Here is a 19,534-nt window from a genome sequence, read left to right on the forward strand (position 1 = left end):
TACGATACTCGTACTTGCTGTCACCGGTGTCCCTGCTGAAGTTCAGGAACTGTGAAAGCGCACAAGTCCTTTGTTTCGCTTTTGTGCCGAGGAAATATCAAACTTTTCTCAGAACAAGTAAAAGTCGATGAACTCGGTAAAGAACAGCCGACGCCTCAGACAGCAGCTACCAGTCGCCGTTGAATCTCAACCTTCTCGTGTGCAAATTCCATTGGTTGATTTACTGAATTGCTGCCAAATATGGAGACTGCAAATGTGCTATGTCTTCGGCCGATTTGGGAATGGAGGATGAATTTGTTTACCAAGAAGGTAGTGATTCATCGTCGCAGCATACCAAGGGCATTGGAAAAACGCAATTTGCTCACATCCCGATCACAACTCATCTGTCGAGTGAACCAGTTTTAGGGAAGGATGGCACTGCATCGACCTACATTAAGTGCGAACCTTCTCCCCAGAGAAGGCTTGTACAATGCGTGCGAGTGGCAAAATTTGAGGTTGTGTTAAATCACCCAGCCGGACCTAGCCGGGCAAACGCTGGTACTGCTGATGCTGGGGTCACGAGCAAATACTCAACTGAGATTTCCATTTTTCCAGAGACCGCTGCACGGTTGCTGTACATGGAACATACGCACTTTTCACTGCACGTGGCCTCCTTCACTAAAATATGTTAGAAGCGACGGAGGGTGATTGGTTCGGCTGAAGCGACTCCTCCGTTAAAAGGCGCTGCGGCGGTTCCTAGCGACCGATCAACAGAAGTTTCATCGTGCCTGCAAGGGGGGAAACCTTGATTGTTCTCGTTCTCAGTCCACAAGAGACCCGTGAAACCACCTCTCTGAGTGCGTCGGCATCTACCGTTGTTCCATTCTTTACGTAGTAGCTGGATACGACCGAGAAGACTGGACGCCTACGAAGATCCAACTTGCGCCGACCAGCCGTCCTAGGCGGCTCGCAATACGGGTACCGGGTAACTTTATGGTGTTTCCAAGAGATCTCGTTTCCGACGCCAAAGAGTTTCAGCAAGACCCCGGGTCTTTGCAGAGACCGTCAGCCTAGACCGCCACTGCATTCGTGTAAGGTACGCTGCTGGCATTTGATTGGTTACAGCGCTGTAGACAGAGCATTGTTGAACTGAGAGATTCTCCCTTCTTTTCCCTTCTAGTGATTCCTTGGCTCTCTTTCTCTGTTCTGGGTTCTTTCTTCATATTTCGAGGCATCTGAATTCCCTGTGCAGCTCCGAAAGTCGAAGGTTCCCGCGACACTAACGAAGCCACCGCTGCGGCGATGGAGTTGGAACGGCCCCCTGGGCAAACGCATGTGACCCGCCTCCGAATGAATAAAAGCAGAGAGTGGAACCCGAAAACCAACTGCGTGAAACGTGCTGGTGAACCATTGAGCGCCTTTCGAGGGTGAGAGTTAACGCGTGGCCAACCGACCCCGGGAGGATACACTGGACGGTCCCCGCCTCGAGGGAGACACATTCCTCTAAAAAGGTGCCTCTGCACAGACACACCCATACAGGAGACACTTCTGGGTATTAAAACTTAGACGTTTGCCTAGGTCGAATGGAAACCATCGCTTTATTTCTGCTTGTCATCTTCTTCTGCCGTGGACACCCGGAGGGCACCCCGTTGGCGTTGCAGCGCGACGTGGAGGTAGGAACGGAAAAGTTCGACCTCGAGACAAGGAGGAACATTCCCTTAACGACTATAGATTTTTCCACACATAACTCTCTGCCGTACAAAGTAAATGTAAAACATAATGCCTTTCACGAACACGCAATGGCAACAAATGGAGTGCTTCAGTTCCTGGGTGCATTCTGGCCTCGCGGGAAGGAGAGCAATTTGCAAGAGAAATCCGTGGAAGAGGGTGGCGAGGCGTTCTTTTGTCTATAAGCCGGTGCCTCCGGTGTTTTTTAAGTGCTTGTATGTGAGTATCGGAACGCGTTCAAGGATGGGAAAAAAACGGATGAAGAAACGGGTTTAACCAAAGGAGAGCCTATGGTAAAGTTCTCCACCCTTTTCTCTCTTCTTTTGCCAGTTTTCTTCAACACAACTCCACGTGCCATTCTAGAATAGCCCCCCCCGTCGAGTTCTGATACACTGTGTCTCTCCGTTTCTTTTTCGTGGGAGTTGTTCGTGCGCCTCTTTCCTCTGTTTCAAGTCCATTTCTTCAACGTTCCATCCCAAGAAGCAGGCAAACGCCCCCTTTGGTGTTTCATCGTGCCCACTACACTCTCGAATCCTCATCTCTTTTCTTTGCTGAAAATTCATTCTATTTCCCGGTGCCGCGAATCGGCCAAGTTCCACCGGCGGCTCTGTGTTCTTCCCCGCCTGTTTTTTTCGTGCAGTTTGCCTCTTCGTCCTCTCCCCCGTGAACTTTTCCTCCAATAACGTGTTTCGCATTGCAAACTGTGCTGTATATACATCTCTCCGCTCTCTTGCGTTGCGCCGTTCCCGCCAACCCCGTGCTTTTGCTTGTGCACGGTCCATTGGCACACCGTCCTTTTTCGCTTCTCCCGGAGTTGCCTCTTCGCCAGTCCACTTGCGTCCACTGTTTTCGTCTTTTCAGTGAAGGCGCGCGTCTGTATCTCTCCGTGCACCTTTATATCGCGTTCCCTCTGTCACGGTTTCCCCTCAGGACACACTTCTTGTTGTGCCACATAGCTCGGTGTCTTCTAAACTCCCCGTCTCGCCCTTTCCGTCGTCGCCCCGTCTGCCTGTTCGGCCGCACACGTCCAAACAGGAAGAGGCCGTGGTTTTTCGAGTGCAATAGAGAGACCAGCCCTGCGACTGTTCGTTGCATGTCGCCGATCTGTCTCATCTTCACTGGTAAGATCAAAGATTTCTTCCTTTCCTCTGGTCTCCCTTTCCTGAGTTCTCTCCCTTAAATCGCTCATCACAGTGACACCGAACGGACGAGATGCTCATCGAATCGCGCCTGGAGGGCAACCGTCGCTCCATTTGAAAACATCTCCAACCGAAGGGTCAGCTTTCGGGAAGCACGAGATGCATGCCGCCGGTCTGTCTCGGCTACGTAGTTCCGTCTCCGAGTTTCCAGTGATCGTCTCCGAATGTCTTGGTCGCAAGTGGATAGACACAGAGAGAGCCCTTTTCAAAACACTCTCACACCATTCGTCTCTCCGGAACACGCGTGAGGTACCCGTCGCTTCTTTGTTGGGGGGTGTAGCTGCCCCGTAGTTTTCACCTTCGTCTTTTCCCAGATCCTCCTTCGGTGCATGTCTACGTCTTTCAGTAAATGTCTTCCTTTTCCGCTGGCCACCCTCAGAGGGCGTAGAAGAGCCGAGACGTTGGCAGTCACTCTTGAATCAAGCTCCACGCGTTTCGTCGCAAACATCCACTGCAGCCTCGTCCCAGCTCTTTTCTGCCTTTTACGCGCGTTTTGCGTTTGTCTTTCTCGTCTCTTCCCCGTGAGATGCATTCGACGCTCGTTTATCCCTGCACGCCAGGGGGAAAGCAGAGAGCGTGACCGTTTCAGAGAGCTCTCCGTCGGTGACCCTCTAGCGCCCTATTGCAGTGTTTGAGCGTCGTTCCTGTTCGCCTTGCCTGTCACGTTCCGTTCTGTGCGTCTTTCTGCCCATCTGCGACTTCTCTGTCACACGCTGAATCGCCGTTCGACTGCGTTCCACTTCATAGCTGAGTTGCCGTTCTTTTCCTTTTTTTTCCACTTTCGTACGTTCGTGCTCTCTCTCCTCGAAGGTAGTCCTCCTCGAGTTTTCCCTCGGGCGCAACCGCCGTCTTCGTCAGGGATTCCTAGCACGCGTGGTATCTCTGTAGTCCGAACACGTTTTGAGACGCGAGTTTCGCTTTCCGTGGGCCCTGTGTAGTCGCGTGTGCGCCCTTCCCAGAGCCATGCGTTGCTTCTCATCTGGATTCAACAACACGAGGGTTTGTTCTCTTCGTTTTCCGTCCGTGCCGCCTTTCCTGGCCGACCCTTTCTCGAGACGCGAGACCGGCAGAACGTGCCATTCATCGCGGCCTCTCCGTTGCTCGTTCCTTCCTCGGCCATGCGGCCTGTCCTTTCTTGGCTTCTGTAACGCATTGCTCCCTCTTGCCGCTCCTTTCCACACTCTTGGCTGATCTTTCTCCAGTAGAGCGTCGTTCGATGCTTCGCTCGAAGCTGCCTTTCGGGGGCTTCCGTGTGACCGAACAGTGCATGTGTCTCTGCTGAGAGTGTCCGATGTTGTCTCCTGTAATGCTTCGTTTCATACGCCGCCACCTCTCCTTTTCCCCACATTTCACTCTGCACGGCGATTCCTCTGCGCCCCGCGGCTCTGACGAGATAGCTAGCAGCCCGTCACGTTTCCTGTGTCTAGCGTCGCTCTCGTCCACGCGTGCTTCTGTCAAACCTCAGGGCGTGTGTCGCTGTGTAGTGCCCGAGGGTGTGTAGATGTGCCTGCCTTCTTGTGAGGTTTTTCTCTCGCATTCGTTGCCCCTCTGAGTCGTTTCGAATGAAACGGAGGAGGTAGACTCTCAGTTCCCCCTCGAAACGACGCACGTGTTCGCATGGCGTTGCTTGTTCCTCTCATCCTCTTGCCTTGACAGGCTTCTTTTCATCAGGAGCCCCAAGCCGTCAACCGTAAACATGGAGGAAGAAGAAGCGCCGCCGGAGGGAAGAGACGTCCCGTGTGGCGGAATGGGAGCAGAGATGGCGTTCGTGGCCGCGCCCGTGCACGCCTCGACCCCTGGGGGCGACGGAGAGGACGGAGACAGAGAGGAGGAGGAAGAGAGGGAAGTCGAGTATGGATCAGGCGGCCTCGAGGGCCAGTCTCTGGGTCACGAACAGGAAGAGGACATGATAGACGAAGAGGACCGCGTTCAGACAACCTTTTGCGCCGCCCCCGAAGACGAGGAGAAACTCGATTTCAGCGTCGACGAGCCTCGGGATGACGGGAAGCACCACGACGCACACCCCTTGTCAGGCGAAGAGGAAGAAGAGATAGTGGAGAGTGCGGAAGACACAGCGGAAGACGGTGAAGACCACGGCTCCACGTCTTCCGGGGACGCGCAACAGCTGTCGCATGCCGAAGAGGCTGCCTCGAATCAACTTGGAGCTGAGGGCAGGGACGACGGCGCGCCGTCGCGGGGCTCCAAGAGAAATGCCCGGTCGGGCGCTTTCTCTCGGAGCTCGGCGGTTTCCGCCGAGCGCATCTCTGCGGCGCTCACGGAGATTGCCAATCTGTGCGGGCCGGACAGTGACGAAGAGGGCGAGATTAGTGAAGACGAAGTCCCCTTCTGCCGGGTGGCCCCCCAAAACCCCTCGTTCCGGTCGCGGACTCTCGAGTTCCTCAATCTCCCCCCGAACCTCACCCACGTCGCTCTGCAGGAAGCGCTGAGTCGCATTGGAGAAGTGGACGAGGTGGTCAGCTCCAGGTTTTCCTCCGGGCCCCACCATGCGAGCCCGCAAGAAGCGGGAGGCCAAGGCGACTCGTCCCGACGAAGAGCCAGCTGGATCGTCCGCTTCAGACGCCCGGAGGATGCCGCCGAGGTGAAGAAGAGTTTCGATGGGAAGGTCTTCGGCAAGTGCACTGTTCAGGTGCTTTTTGCTCGAGACACGCCCCGAAATGTGCAAAACCGCAGAGACAACAACCTGTTGAATCCCGACGGAGCTTCTGGAAAAAGGCAGCTCAAAGGTGGGGCCAACGCCGGAAACGTCCAGAACCTGCGCGGTCGCCAGTCCCCTCCACCCCCCGGAGCCCCAGGCGCAGGAGCTGGAGCCCAAGGGCCGGCTGGTGGCGCAGTCGGTGGCTGCATGCCGCCCGGAGGCCCTGGGGCAGGGGGCGCACCCGTTGGCGTGGGTGGCCTGCCTGCGGGTCCAGGCGTCCGATCTCCTTTGGGGCCTCCGCCGCCGTTCCCGCCGCGCCCCGGCGGAGGTCAAGGGCCCGGAGGAGTTGTGGGGCCGCCGCTGGGCGGGCCCTTGCCGCCGCCCCTCGTCGGCGGGCCCTTAGGCCCGCCCCGTGCAGGCTTCGGGGGGCCGATGGGCCTGGGGGGCCCTCCGCCGCCTCCGCCGCCGCCGGCGCCCATGATGGGCCGCGGGGGGCAGAGCGGGCCCTGCTGTCCCCCTCCGCCGCCGCCCCAGCAGCCGGGGCCGGGGGGGGTGGCAGAGGGGAGGCCCGGAGGCGGAAAGGCTGTTTTGCGTCCACGCCCAGATGCAGCAGCCGCGAAGGGACGGGAGGGCGACGGTGTGGGCGCAGGACAGGGCGCAGACGCGAAAGTCAGGTTGACGCCCCGAGAAGGCCCGCCAGGAGACCAAGCAGGCGAAGAGACTCAGGGCGAGGCTGGGAGAGAGACAGGGAATGCCGGAGGACGACGCTTTTTCGGGGGCGCCGGCAAGGTCGGCGTCGGCGGTGTGACCGGCCCTCGGGAGAGGCTGACAGCGGAGCAAAGACTCGAGCGCCCCGTCTCCCTCTGGAAAGAGAAAATGACGATTGAAGAGCAAATGAATGATTACCGAGAGCTCTGGAAAAAATTTGGCTACACGAATAGGTAAGGCTCTTTCATCGGCGCTCTGCGACTCGGCGGTCCTTGTCGCGTGGCCTGGGGCCTGTGTCTCGCAGTCCGCACGCCTTCATCTCGTGGTTTGTGCTGGCCTGTCAAAGAGACGATCTGTGCCCCGGCGGCAGGAACGTGGGAAGCCCAAAGGGATTTTTTTGATTTCTCTGCGTTTTCTGCAGACTCGCCGGTGGGGGTTTCACCGGGAGTCCATCGCGGCTGTGTCATATCGAACGTAAAGCGTTCTCTGTGCTTGCGGAGCTGCGTGGGGCGGAGGGCGAATTCCGAGAAGCGGCGCACTGCTCAGAGACACCACACACATTCGTCCTGAGGCTCTTCTACGTCTCGAACGTGTGTGGTTCAGGTTCCCGGTCGTGTTGCTTCCTGTGTCCTCTGCTCGCCGGCACTCTTCCTGTGTGGTGCGTGGCAGCCGCTTGATGCCTGCCTCCCTGGGACGTTTGCAGCACGACTTGTGTCCCTCTTGGGGGCGTTCTCGTTTTCCTCTAAAGTTGTTCTGGTGTCTCTGCTGTGTCTCGTGTCAGGTATTTGTTGCTGAGCAACATTCCGCAGTCGCTTTTGAGCGTCGAGGCCATGACGGCCTGGCTGCAGACTACCACTGGCGAGTCGGACTTCGACTTGGAGTTCATCCCTCCGCTGCCCAGTGCTGACGCTGAGAAGGCGGGCGAAGAGCCGCATGCGTCGGCACCGTCGGGCTGCACTCGGGAGGCCTCGGAAGCAGGAGACGAGGACGGAGACCCCGGCCACGAAGATGGCGATCAGGGCGACAGGGGCGAAGACAGAGACGAAAAGGCCACTCCGCAGTCGGACACGGAAGTGAGCGGCGCGCCAGAGGAGAGCGCCGCGCACTCTCAGGAAGTCCGAGAGGACGAAGGGGACGAACGCGACGAGTGCGGAGAAGATGGACGGACGGACGACCAGGCCGAAGGGGATGAAAAGTACCACGGAGAGTGTGACGAAGACCGTGGCGAAGGCGAAGAAGAGAAGGACGGCGAGGAAGAGAAGGACGGCGAAGAAGACCAGTCCGGCGGCGAAGCCGCCAGTCCTGCGAGAGACATCGACGAGCGCGAACTGTCAGGCGACGGCGAGTCGCAGGAAGAGGGCCTTGCTGTGCCCGCTGAGGACGCCGAAGACTCCGGCGGCCTCGCAGGCGTAGCGTCGCCAGACGCAGGGGACGAGGAAGAGCGGATCCCCGCGGTGGGCCTCGAGACGGGGATGGAAGTCGAAAAGAGAGAGGAGGACGAAGTGAAGAAGGAAGTCAAGGTCGAGGAAGGCGAAGACAGCGCGACGAATGCGTTCGAGGCGCTGAAGGCCGAGAAAGACGAGAAACTCGAGGAGACGGAAGTCAAGATGGAAGTCTCCAGTGCCACATCACACGGACCGGAAACCGTCGCGCACATCACGTACAGGACGAAGAAGGCATGCATGGCGGCGCAGAAAAAACTCGAAGCGAACGTGTTGGGGATCGACATCGAGCCGGCGGGCCCTCGCAAACCCAACAGCGTTCTCTGGCTCGGCAACGTCCGCGGTAGGTTCTTTCTTCCCGGGAAACAGCAGGCATGGGCGAGGGAGAGCATGCATGAGGACGGCGAAAAGAGATAGAGGAATGCGTCCATGTACTTACATACATGCGAGAAGGCAAGGGACGGAAAAAACGGGGCTCGGCAGGACCGCGCAACAGGTCCCGCGTACGCTCAGAGTGTTGCCTCAGTCCAGAGGCTCCTGTGGATGCTTGCAACTGGTTTCTCTTCTTGGAAATAGGGCACAGATAGGGCAACACTCTCTCGCGCTTTTTCCGGGTCCTCGGCCGTGTCGCCTTTCTGCGGTTCGCCGTCGTTGCTGGGTCCCCGTGTTTCACTTCGCCTCGCCTGTCCGGTTCCGCTTTTCTTCGGTCCCCTCTCTCCACCTGTGGTTCTCTCCCCACGCCGGCGGCCATTGTTTCCCCCGTGCGTTACTCTCTTTCTATGTGCAGAGTTCATGTGCAAGAAGCCGGAACAAGATCGCCTGAGGAGCCTGTTTGAACACTTCGGAGAAGTCGTGCGTTTCCGTCTTCTCTCGGAGAAGACGTGCGGTTTCGTTCACTACCGGAGAACGCAGGACGCAGTCAAAGCCCGGAATCACCTTTACGGTCTTCTTGTGGGGTGAGGAAAACGAGCGGGGGGACAGAGGGGACAGAAGCGGGGCAGGGCCGAGGGGATCGGAGACAGAAGGTCACACCCAGACGGGGAGGCTGTGAGCAAGCTTGGCAGAACGGACAGGGGAAAAAAGAAGGACAATTGGAGGCGCCGGAAACACACGCGGGATTTGTAGAGACATTTAAGCGGCGAGTTGACAAATCAGACGGCAAGACGAACATCTTTGGAAGAGTTAGAGGTCGGGCCTGTTACGGGCGGGGCGCATTCATGGGCTGTCGATTCCTTCCGTCCCTGTCCGGCTCTTTCCTTTGTTGTGTGTGCGTGTACGAGCAGTCCCGATGCTGCGCCTCGGACACCGCTGTAGCCAGAACATTCGTTCTGTGAATCCCTGCTTCGCGTCGTTCCTTCGGCCTTCCGCCGTCGCAGCTTCGCGCGAGTGTTGTCGACTCTCGCGCCTCATGTGTCGGTTGCTGTGGTCCTCCTCTGTTTGCCGCTGCAGGAGGGAAATCTACCTGAACGTGGATTTCTCGCCGATGGATCCCAACGCGTTGCACGGAGCGACCGGCGACGGGTCTGGAGCCCAAGCAGCGCCAGCGAATCGAAGAAATCGCCATGCTCGCTCTCGCAGTCCGTCGGCCTCATCTCGCTTCCGCACCGGCTCGTCGCGTCGCCAGGGCGCTGCAGGCGCGAGCGGCGACAGTGTCTCCTTTCCGGCACCCTCTGGAGACCCCCGCCACCTAAATCCTGCGGGGCAGCCGTTGTCTGGGGGCATGGGCCAGGGAGGCGTGCATCCGCCTTCGCCGGCTTCGGGAGCGGGCGGGCCCCCTGGGGCCTGCCGGGGCCCGCAGTTCCAGGGCCTCAGGCCGATGGACGGGCCCCCGGGGCCTCCGGGCCCGTCCGCGGGCGGGCCCAACGGCCCTTCGTCCATTCCGCCGCCCCCGGGATGCCCGTGGGGCGGAGGCGGGTCGGGTCAGAGTTCGAAGCGCTCGGGCGCGAACGCAGGGCTGCAGGGGGTCCAGAGCGAGGGCTTTCCTGGAAACGCGCCTTTCCCGCCTTCGCGTCATCCGCTTCCGCCGCCTCCGGGTTCGCCGTATAACATGCCTGGAAATGCAGGCCCCGGTTTGCTGGCGCCTGGACCCGGCGGGGGCGGAATGGGCCGACACAACGCGGGCTCGGCTCTGCATTTCGGAAGCGGGTGGACCCAGGCGGAGGGGCCGATGGCGTCGAGTCACCGGCGGCAAGAGGGGAAAGGCGTGCTGTCGGAGGGACCCGGCGGCGGGGTCTCTGTGGGCCCCGGGCACCGTGGAGGCCGGCGCGCGCGAGGGCTCTCGGGCTTCCCAGGGAACCTCCCGGGCGCGGGGCACGTGGCCCCCGGGGAGGCGGGCCCGGAGGGTCTCCTTGGGCAGATGTGGAGAGAGGGCGAGAAAGGCCGAGGGCGGGAGAGAAGACGGAAGGGCGACAGGGGACCAGGAGAGGAGGACGGCAGCAGCAGCGAGAGCGAGCGGGAGGACGGTGACCGCAGCGGTGGAAAGCGGCGCAGAGACTCCGGCGACCGCGGTAGAAAACTCCGGAAGGATGAGAGGCGCGGCGAGAGAGACAAGGGCGAGGACTCGCTGCTCGGCCTCATACGCGAGCGCTTGCGAGAGCGGGCAGCAGGCGCGGCTGGGGGCGGGGGTTTCGGCCGCGGGCACCCAGACGAAGAAGGCGGGAGCAGTGGGACGCAGCCGCCGTCGGCAGGGCGGAAGGATGGGTCTTCGGATCCGCTGATGGACCTCCTTCGCGGAGATCCGAGTCTGTTGGACTCCATGATTCTCGACCTGGCGAAGGAGCGGCTGAAGGCGGAATTGTTTTCGAAGGGTGACGCTGCGTCGGCGGCAGGCCCGCACGCAGCCCGGGCCTCTCGCGACGCTGGAAACAAGCTCGGCGACCCCGGCATGGCTTCTCCGGAGAAGGACGGAGGGTGGAAGGGACTAGCTGGGAAGGCTGACGACCGAGAGAGACAGGCATTGAGTTTGGGTCCGTCTGACGGGGGCGCAGACGGAAGAAGGCGCTCCCACGAGCGGAGTGATGAGGATCTGCGTGTGGCGCATCGTGATGGCAGCAACGATGAACGGGGGAAAGGCAGGCCGCATTTAGAAGACCCAGACGACGGTCGCCGCGGAGGGGCTCGAGGTAGAGGATGTGGGGTCGAAAGCCGACTAGGACGAACAGCTGGTAGCTACATGAACGGGGAGTCGGAAGAAGCGACGAGTCTCCACGGTCGAGAGAGAAGAAACTCCAGGGACAGAGGACGAGACCGAGATCGAGGGCCAGGCTCTTCTCTCGACCTCCCGCCCTACCCAGGCGGCAACGGCGGACCCGACGGAGAGGCGGATCGAGGACGAGGACGAGACAAACGAGGGCGCAGCAGATACCCACGAGTCGGAGACACAGTGAGCAGCCGCAGCCGGAGTCGGAGCCGAGGAAGCGACATGGCCGAGAGAGGCTACTACCCGTCCAATCGGTTTGACGAAGGTCTTTTAGGGCGTGGAGACATGGGAGGCAGACGAGGAGGGGGGGCCGTAGACTCTAGGGGAGGCGGGGACTCAGTCTATCACCATTCTATGCAAGGCCGACGTCTTGGACCGGCTGCAGACGCAGGCTATGGGATGATGGCCGGCATGCCTGGTAAGCATTTAGGTTGCCAGGAAGCAGGGGGACGCACATCGCTCGGCGCATTCCTACTCGCAAAAGTGCATGCGAAAGCTCAGACGTATAATTCCAGCGTGGGGTCTCCATCGGCGAACACCTGCTGGCACAGGAGACGGGTAGACACAGACGTCGTCTCCGTGGCATCTACCGGCAATAGGCTTCTCCGTCTTTGCCCTCTGTCCTCTCTCCCGTTTCTGATTTCGTCTGTTTTTGCCTGTTGCGTTCTCTCGGCATCCGCTTGTGTCCGCCTCATGCCTGAGTGTGTAGTCTCCGTATCTTTGTGCATCCCCTTCACCCATATCGTGATTCCTGTGTGCCGACTCATGCCCCTTGTCTCGGCCGTACTGCCTGTCTCCTTTCTCTTCGCTTCTGTCCCCCCTCTCTGTGTCTCCCTTGTGTTCCAGCTCGCCCCGCGTTCCCTGCTTTCTCTCACGCGCGTCCCGTTCTTCGCCAGTCTCCCACCTTTCTCCACTTTCTCTCTGTGGCTTTCCTGCGCCTCCAGACCTGCGCATGCGGAGCGGCGGCCCGGGCTCTTCCCGCGGGGGGCTCCTGCTGGCGGAACGCGACCGGTCCCCGTTTGGGCCAAACAAGCGACAGCGGAGATTCTACGACGAGTACGGGTACCGCGGGGGCGACAGGAACGCCCGGGGAGCGTCGCCCGAGCCGGCGGCCATCATGGGCCGAGGCAGGCGATCGCCCCCGTTTTACTCGGGACGGGCCTTTGGCCTCGACGAGCCCCGCGGGCCGGGCGACCACGCCGTCGGGGCGAGCGGTTCCGCCCGGGGCGGTTCCGGAGACGGCAGGGCTCTGGGCGAGGACGAGAGAGAAGGCCCGAAAGGGCTGATGCGCATGGGAGGCCTCAGCCAAGGCGCGGCGTTCGAGGGCGACGGCCAAACGCCGCAGGTCCTGCCGGGAGGTCGTGGCAGAAGAAGTTTCAACGACCGACAGCGAGACGCCCGGCGCAGCCGCAGCCGAGGCAGCCTGGACGAGGGCGAAGCTGGAGAACGGCCGAACGCGGGAAAAGCGAGTCGCGGGGAGCCCGGCGGCGCAGAGGAGGAAGCGGGGCAGTTGCTCATGGTTTGCAGGGTCCTCAAACAAGGACAGCGGCTGTGCAACATGTCGGCGAAATTCGTCCGCGGTGACCCGAATATTCGACCGTGAGGGAACGCTGGAAGAGACACGCGGGACCTGACTGCCCCACGCAGACGCAACCGAAAAAAGGCGACACAAAAACAGAACTGGAGACTGATAGACAATGTAGACGCCTTCCGCGTGGCTTCCCTTTCAACGTGATATGGCGCCTACCCTTCTAAACGCGGATACACAAGTGTGTCTGTGTGGAGGAGCGGTACGGTGCCTTTGTGCGTCTTGGAGGACAGTCCCTTCAGGGGTGTGAGCTCCTGGCGGGTTGTGAGGAGTGTTCGCGTGCGCAGCTGTGGTGGCGCCGTCACGCCTGCATGGGTCGTTTTCCTGTTGCGTTTTCTCTGTTCAGACCCGGCGTGCTGGACGTGAACCAGCGCGCGAACCTGGACCGTCTCCAGACGCACCTGCGCAGGGGCCGCCACCAGAGCGGCGCGGCTCCACACGGTTCCGGCGACGGCTCCATTCGATACTCGATTTGGCAGTTAGGCGCCGACACGCGGCAAGACAGTCGCCAGTATGACGAACTTTGCGACTACTTCATCAACAAGGAGCGCGTGGGACTCCTCGAGAGCCCGAGTCAAGCGATCTACATGGTTCCGCCGAATCCAAAGTACATCAAACCTCTGGACGTAAGTGGCGATCCTGTGCGGAAAACGTTGGCAAACCACACGTCGCGGATCTGGTGTGTCTTCCGTGTCTCTCAAGTGTGGAAGGCGCTCGTGTCAGCCGACCGCTGCGTTTCTACGTCGGGGGAAACGGGTGCGGCCTGGGGGGCTCCTTCGCAGCTGCGGGTGCATGCGCTTCACCGCAGCGGTTCGACATGCGTCGCATGTCAGCCGACACACATGTCAAAAAAGGGAAACAACTTCTTCCCTGTGGCTGTGTCGGGCGGCGCAGTGCGCGACAGCTGGAGCGTAAGCGCGTGACTTGTGCACAGGGCGCAGAGGGAAGGAGGCGCCGAGCGTGGGCATGTGCCTGTTGCTTTCCGCTGCGTGCTGCAGCAAACCTTTCATCTAGGTTTGTGTGGGGCGTGTGCGTGCGTGGTTTCTGCAGCTGCCCGACGCCAATTTCATGTACGCATACGTCATTGCCAAGTGATCGCGAGGGTCGAGAAAGTCGGAGAAGAAGGGCTGCGAGCAGAGGTGCGGCGGCGAAAACGTGGATGGGCACTCGACTCTGGGCGACAGCAAGAAGGGAAGCAGGCAAATCTGAGTGGCGGGAAGGCAGGAGAGAAGACCCGCAGGGGGTGGCTTTCGAACAAGAGAAGCATGCGAGGGCCGGAGGAACGAGGGTTTTCTCACCGGTGAATCGATTTGGGGCAGAGAGGAGATGCCAGCCGTGTTGTGAGTGCACTTAACCGCAGGAACCAGAGCTTTTTATGCGTTTTTTCGTGCATGTGTATCGTGAGTTTTTCCTCGTGTGACTGGTCCTCCGAGTATTGCTTTTGCCTGTTCTTTGTCCTGATCCTCTGTAGCGGTGCGCCGTTCGCTACGTTTTAGAGCCGTCTCACTTTGGAACGGGCCCGCAGTGGGTTTTCTGTTTCTTTTCGTCGACTGAGGTATACCTCCCGAGAAGCGCAGACAGATCTCGGAGACTTGCGTTCCTGTACCACTCACTGGGGGTCTGCTTGAAGTCTTGTATGCCTCTCATCGTACAGTTGAGTTTCGTTTCGATATGATGTAGTGAAACTGAAATTCTTTCCTGGGAAGGCCTTCCCAGCTTCCTTGCCGTTTTTGGACGCCACAAGTTGTGACAGAGCTCCTGTGGTTCTTTATCGAAGAGAAAACCTTCGTTCCCCGCCCCTTCGCCACGACTGTGAAGACTGCGTGGGAAACCCGCTGTCGAACACATAGAGACTTCCGCAGGTGTGGAGAGAGCTCCATGGACAGTCGCACGTTCGGGAGAACGCCCGTAGCCGTCGCTGGCGTGCTTTTCCGAGACAGACCTTTTCGGCCAGGAAACAGCGTACGCTTCAGTCACCGGGCCACTCGTTCGCGTTTTGCTTAAGCCACCCTTCTAGCGAAGAAAGCTTGCGATCAGGCTTGTTTCCGGGTTTGCTTTCGCTGGGCTGCACGAACGTTTGAGCACGCGCATTCACAGCCTAGAGCCTCAGTCGCGGTTGCTGGCAAGGTGAGAAAACCAAACAGCTGCTGACATGCGCGCGCCACCGCTCCAAGCGTTGCAGTTGCGGCCTCAACTGGTTTGCGTCTTCATCGGGGCGCAAAGAGACCGTTTGGCGGGGAAGAACCCAAGACGCAAGGCAACACACATGTGCGACACCGCAGAGCTACTGCAAACGGGGCAAAAACGAACCGGTTCCATGCCGAAAAAGGGACAGGCGCTACCGCAATATGGGCAGCTCGAAAAAGGGACAGGCGCTACCGCAATATGGGCGGCTCGAAAACGGCTACGGCTGTCGTTGTCAGCAAGGGCTGTTTGTGGGGCCCGGGTTACGCGCAATCGCTCGCTTTCCGGCAGCAGTGGAAGGACCACCTTGCTCTTCTTGACGCAACTTGTGGCTTCTCCCGCCCGAGAGGATTTATCTGAGGTGCGAAATCACTCGTACCTAGAGGCGGACAGCTCAAAGCCTGCCGGGGGACGCGCCCACGAGAAACATGAACGTTTCCAGGATGAGCAGAGACGCAAGCAATGCGGTCGTCAGCTATGAGTATTCCGTACCCAGCACCTGTTGACGTTTATTAGTTCGCGGCGTTCTTTACCGCACTTCGCTGCTCCGTTTTCTTCAGTAAGCCTTCTGCCTGCAGCTGTGCCGAGCACGAGTTCGGAAACACGAACGTGTTGCTAAGGGCCCCCAAATCCTGCAAAGAGCCCGACAAACCCTACTGGGCACCTGCACAGGCCTTGTGGCGTTTTTGAGTTTGGCTGGGAATCCCGGCACTGCATTGATCAGCTGAGGCTAATCTGTGAACTACTTTTTTCCTGAGAGAGCTCACAGGGGAACCTGGAAGACGGCACGCGTGCGAACGCAAACATCCTGCGGGAAATCTGTTGCGGTCTGAAAACGTGGCGAACGAAGGGTGTCGCACAAAGTTAGGACGACGATCGCGTCACGAGTTCAGAACACTGCATGCATGCGGACGGCGGACGCGGACCGTTTTGCCAGTGAGCAGAACATGGACACTTTTTGTCGTCCTGAGCGGAAATGAAAGTTTCATATCTGGTTTCTTTCGTTGAAACTTTCCCTAAGGCTTCTGGAGTGTCATTTATTCAAGTTACTACAAGTGAGGGGATAAAAACTGTCCCTCTCGGCGCCGCGGTCCTGGACACAACCCGCCGCCCGGCATTTCTCGATTCCGTTCTACGCGCTCGTGGAAAGCGTGAGCTTGTGCTTCGAGGAGCATGGCGACGCGGCAGAGACTGCATTTTCCCCCCTCGTGATTCACCCCTCCGGTTCCTGATCCCTCGCCTCCAGTGTCTTTGCATACAGTTGTGTTCGTCTGTGTAGGCACAGGCCTGTTTGTGCATGCACATGTGCGTCGGGACTGTGAACATACATTGAAAGCCGACGCTGAAGTTTTCAAAGACGGGGAATCTATAGCCCTCATATGCGCGCCAGACAAAAGTGACGGTCTTTCGTTCCGTCTTGAGGTTTTTTCTGCTGCCTCTGTTCCGACCATTAAGGATAGCCGTTTTCTGCACACGCGCCCGCCTGTCGACGCCGACACCTGTTCGGGTCCTCGCCAAAAGTGCTGTTCCGCGAGTTTGCACTGCTCTGTTCCTTTCCCTTCGCTTTCGCTGCGTACGGCGACTTGAAAATTCTACCTGAAAGGTCTCGAGTCGGAATTCTTGTGTGTACCCAAATAGTAACCCCTCCAGTGACTCCACTGTGCGTTATTTGGAGAAATTGACGTTTCCACGGTGCGGCAATTCTCTCGGCGTCGCTTGCCTCGGCACGCGACACACCCGGCGATGAAGCAGAGAAATTGACGCGGAGTGTGCTGTTTTGCGGGACGACAGGCGCTTACCTTGGTCATTACGAATTCTCTCTTCTTCCTCGGACAGCCCGATCCGAGGACGGGTCCGGCCGTATTAGTGCCGCTCGTGTCTACTGCGTTTTCTCCCGAGACGACCATGGCGGATTATCGGCCCTGCCTTCATCAAGCTGTCAATCTTCATATGGGCCGTCTCGTGTCCAGCTATTCTTCCTTTCTGGACTGCTGCAGCGTAAGCCTTCTCTCGGTCCCCTCTCGCGAGTTGCTTGGGCGAAGCCGCTGTGCACAGACGGCTACACACGCCCCCGCGCTTGCGATAAAACGGAAAACGTTTCCGTTGGGCGAGTGAACAACGGCGGGAATTTCTGAGTCACTGCTCCACTGTGCGAAATGAGCGAAAACTCGCAGACACAAAACGCTCAGAAGAAGCTGACATGTGCGCACACAAGCAAAGAGCCCCGGACACCCTTTTACACCTGGCTGTATCGACACGACCGGAACCTTGTGGTTTCGAGACAGCCCCGCCTGCAGTTCTCGCAGAAAGGCATCTTCGTACACGGGTTGGACCGCCGGTGTGTATCTCCAGAGGTCTTTCTGACTTCGTTTTGAGGGGCGCAAGGCACCCGCTGTTCTGTCGGATGCATCACATGCCCAAGAGGCAAAGCATTCACCGATTGTCGATCTTTCGTTCGATCCGGTGTTTGTGGCTGAAAGGAGCGTTGCAATGCCGTACATGGTTCCTAGAATCCCGTCCCAGCTACACACACGACTTCGCGTCATTTCGAAGTTCACCTTCGTTCCACTTCGAGGAAAGCGTCATCCGCCTCGAAACGCTGATCCTCGGAGCGCAGAACAAATCTCTCTTCACCCAGTTGTCTCTGTGCTGTGTATCCTCCGAATGTGTCGCTTCACAACAGGTGAATGAAGAGGGAAACTTATGTGGCATGACCGTCGACAACTTCCTTCTCAAGCTTCAGGTGTTTGCCATTGTAAGTCTCCGGCGTTTTGTTGACTGTTCCTGTTTTCTCTCCTTTTCTCACCTTCTGTCCGTTTGTCTGAGTCTCCCTGCTTTCTTGCTCCCGCGCACTCTCTCTCCCGTCAGCCGGAGACAGAAGCAAATTGTTGGCGGCAAAGACGGAAACGAAGACAAACTTCGAGGTCGGGTGCAAAGGCGAGAGATGTCTCCTGCCGGGCCGAGGATAAATGGAGAGTTCGGCGTCGCCGTGTATCCTGGCTGCTTCCATCTTGGGCAAAGTGGAAACGCTCTTGAACACTTGAGTGCACACTCCAAGCCCGTTCCGCGCAGTCTCATTACCGTCGCGGGGCTGCGAGTTCCCGCTAGGAGCGCGGCTAGTGCCAGTGTCGTGCTCGCGAACGCTTCTGACAGGAGACTAGGGACAGGGACAACCTTTCCAAAGCCGTGTGGCGCTCCCCGTGCATCGTCCATGCTGGTTTCTGAGGCGTGAACGTTTGACGTCTGCGATTGATGTAAGCACCTGATTGCCTTGCGTTCTGCTGTCTCCTTTCCCGCTTCAGATTCATTCCTGTAGATCGCTTCTCACACTGGCGGCTGACTGCGCTGTGAACACAACGCTGCATGACACCCAGCGTCTTTTCTCCCTCCTGACGGAGTCGCAAAAGAATCTACGACAGCGAATCGCTGCGCTGAAGAGCGCAGAGCGGGGTAAGGAAGCAAGCGCAAAAGACGAGGAACGCACAGGTTACGGTGACACGGATGCAATTGCGTCTGCCGAGGGACCACGCACTGCGCGAGCACTTCCTTTTTTGAAGAGTGAGGGGAAACCCCAGTTTCTTGCTTTCGACGACCTGCTTGGCAGTTTTTTTCACCAAAGGGACCCAAGCGATTCAGAACAACACATCAATGTGACACAACCCTCAGAGGGAGTCACCGAATCCGAAGAACAAGGACTGGAAGCGGATTAAAAGCGACTTGTGACAAGTAGCGGTGAAGGTTGCCTGTGGCCGTGCTTTGGGAAGTGAAGGGATGAGCTGTTCAAAACTTTTGGTTCACGCGCTGCTCTGCGGTTCACTCCCGGGGAAACTCGTCCCTTCTACAGCCTCAGGGGTTTTCTGTATTATGCAAAGCGAAGATCTTCTTATGTGTAACTCCGTTTTACGGAATTCAATAGAGCGGTCACGCTATCTATAGCACCACGAAAACGTTCAGCTGAGACATTCAGCAAATTGCGACTTTCTCGAGAAGAGCGACGCGGACCAGAGGGCATGCATCGGCGTCGGATTGATTCACTGCCTGAGGCTGCATTCTCTGCGTAGTTAGCACAACGAAGGAAAGTAGTGTCGGAAGCCTGTTCGACTCTCTTTGTCACAGCCGAGACCGAAGCTGATTTACATTTTGGGGAAGTGGTTCCTTAGAAGATAAGCGTGAGGGTGTAATCTAGCGGCAAGCAATCGTCTGCCAGTGAAGAAACACACAAGGAGTGTGTCAATCTTCACGTCTCCAAGACAGGAGAGGGAACTTGGCTGGGTTGCTGGATCGCGAAAAACGAAGCGTCGGTTCCAAAGACGAGAAAGGGTTTTTTTTACAGTTTTAGCGAAAAACAATCGAGTTGCATAAGAGGAACACAAACATCTGAGTTTTCCTGCATCGTTGGAAATCTGCATGAGAGGGGCAATTTCCCGAAAACACAAATACACACACGCTTGAGCACGGTGAGTTGGAAGCCCCGATTTCCCCGTTGTGTTTCTCTCTCCGTCCCGGAGATTCGAGGGACACTATAAGTGCTTACGAGAATGCTCTCGACGTTGGCGCTTTGACACCCACCCTCGGTGCACAGATCAGCATATCTTTTTCTCTTCTGAATCAGCCGCCCAAACGGCGCGTGCGCGGGCCCCGTTTTCGTTCACGTCGGGCTTTCAGCGTCAGCTTGTTTGCTGGGTCCTGTGAAACTAAGCGTCAAGCATCTTCTGTCATGGCTTCGCCACTCCCCACGAGAAACCCCAATAAAACATCGTCCCTTAATCCCGACATTTTTGAACTCTGGTCATTTAGCCTTCGTATTCTACGTTATGTTCTTCCGCAACGGCCGGCGTGGGACCGGTCTAT

At 58.3% G+C, this 19,534-nt stretch overlaps 1 protein-coding gene across 1 annotated transcript; it reads left to right on the top strand.

The window, feature by feature from the left end:
• Positions 1–4,602: 4,602 nt before the first annotated feature.
• NCLIV_044340 (conserved hypothetical protein) lies at positions 4,603–13,594 on the top strand (the record flags this gene model as incomplete). The annotated part of the gene is made up of 7 exons (XM_003881356.1): positions 4,603–6,503; positions 7,052–8,055; positions 8,500–8,668; positions 9,162–11,329; positions 11,856–12,510; positions 12,846–13,125; positions 13,550–13,594. 7 exons carry the CDS (start codon positions 4,603–4,605, stop codon positions 13,592–13,594), a joined length of 6,222 nt encoding a protein of 2,073 aa, XP_003881405.1.
• Positions 13,595–19,534: the final 5,940 nt, after the last annotated feature.

Source organism: Neospora caninum, chromosome IX, assembly GCF_000208865.1.
Source record: "Neospora caninum Liverpool complete genome, chromosome IX".
Lineage (NCBI taxonomy): Eukaryota > Apicomplexa > Conoidasida > Eucoccidiorida > Sarcocystidae > Neospora > Neospora caninum.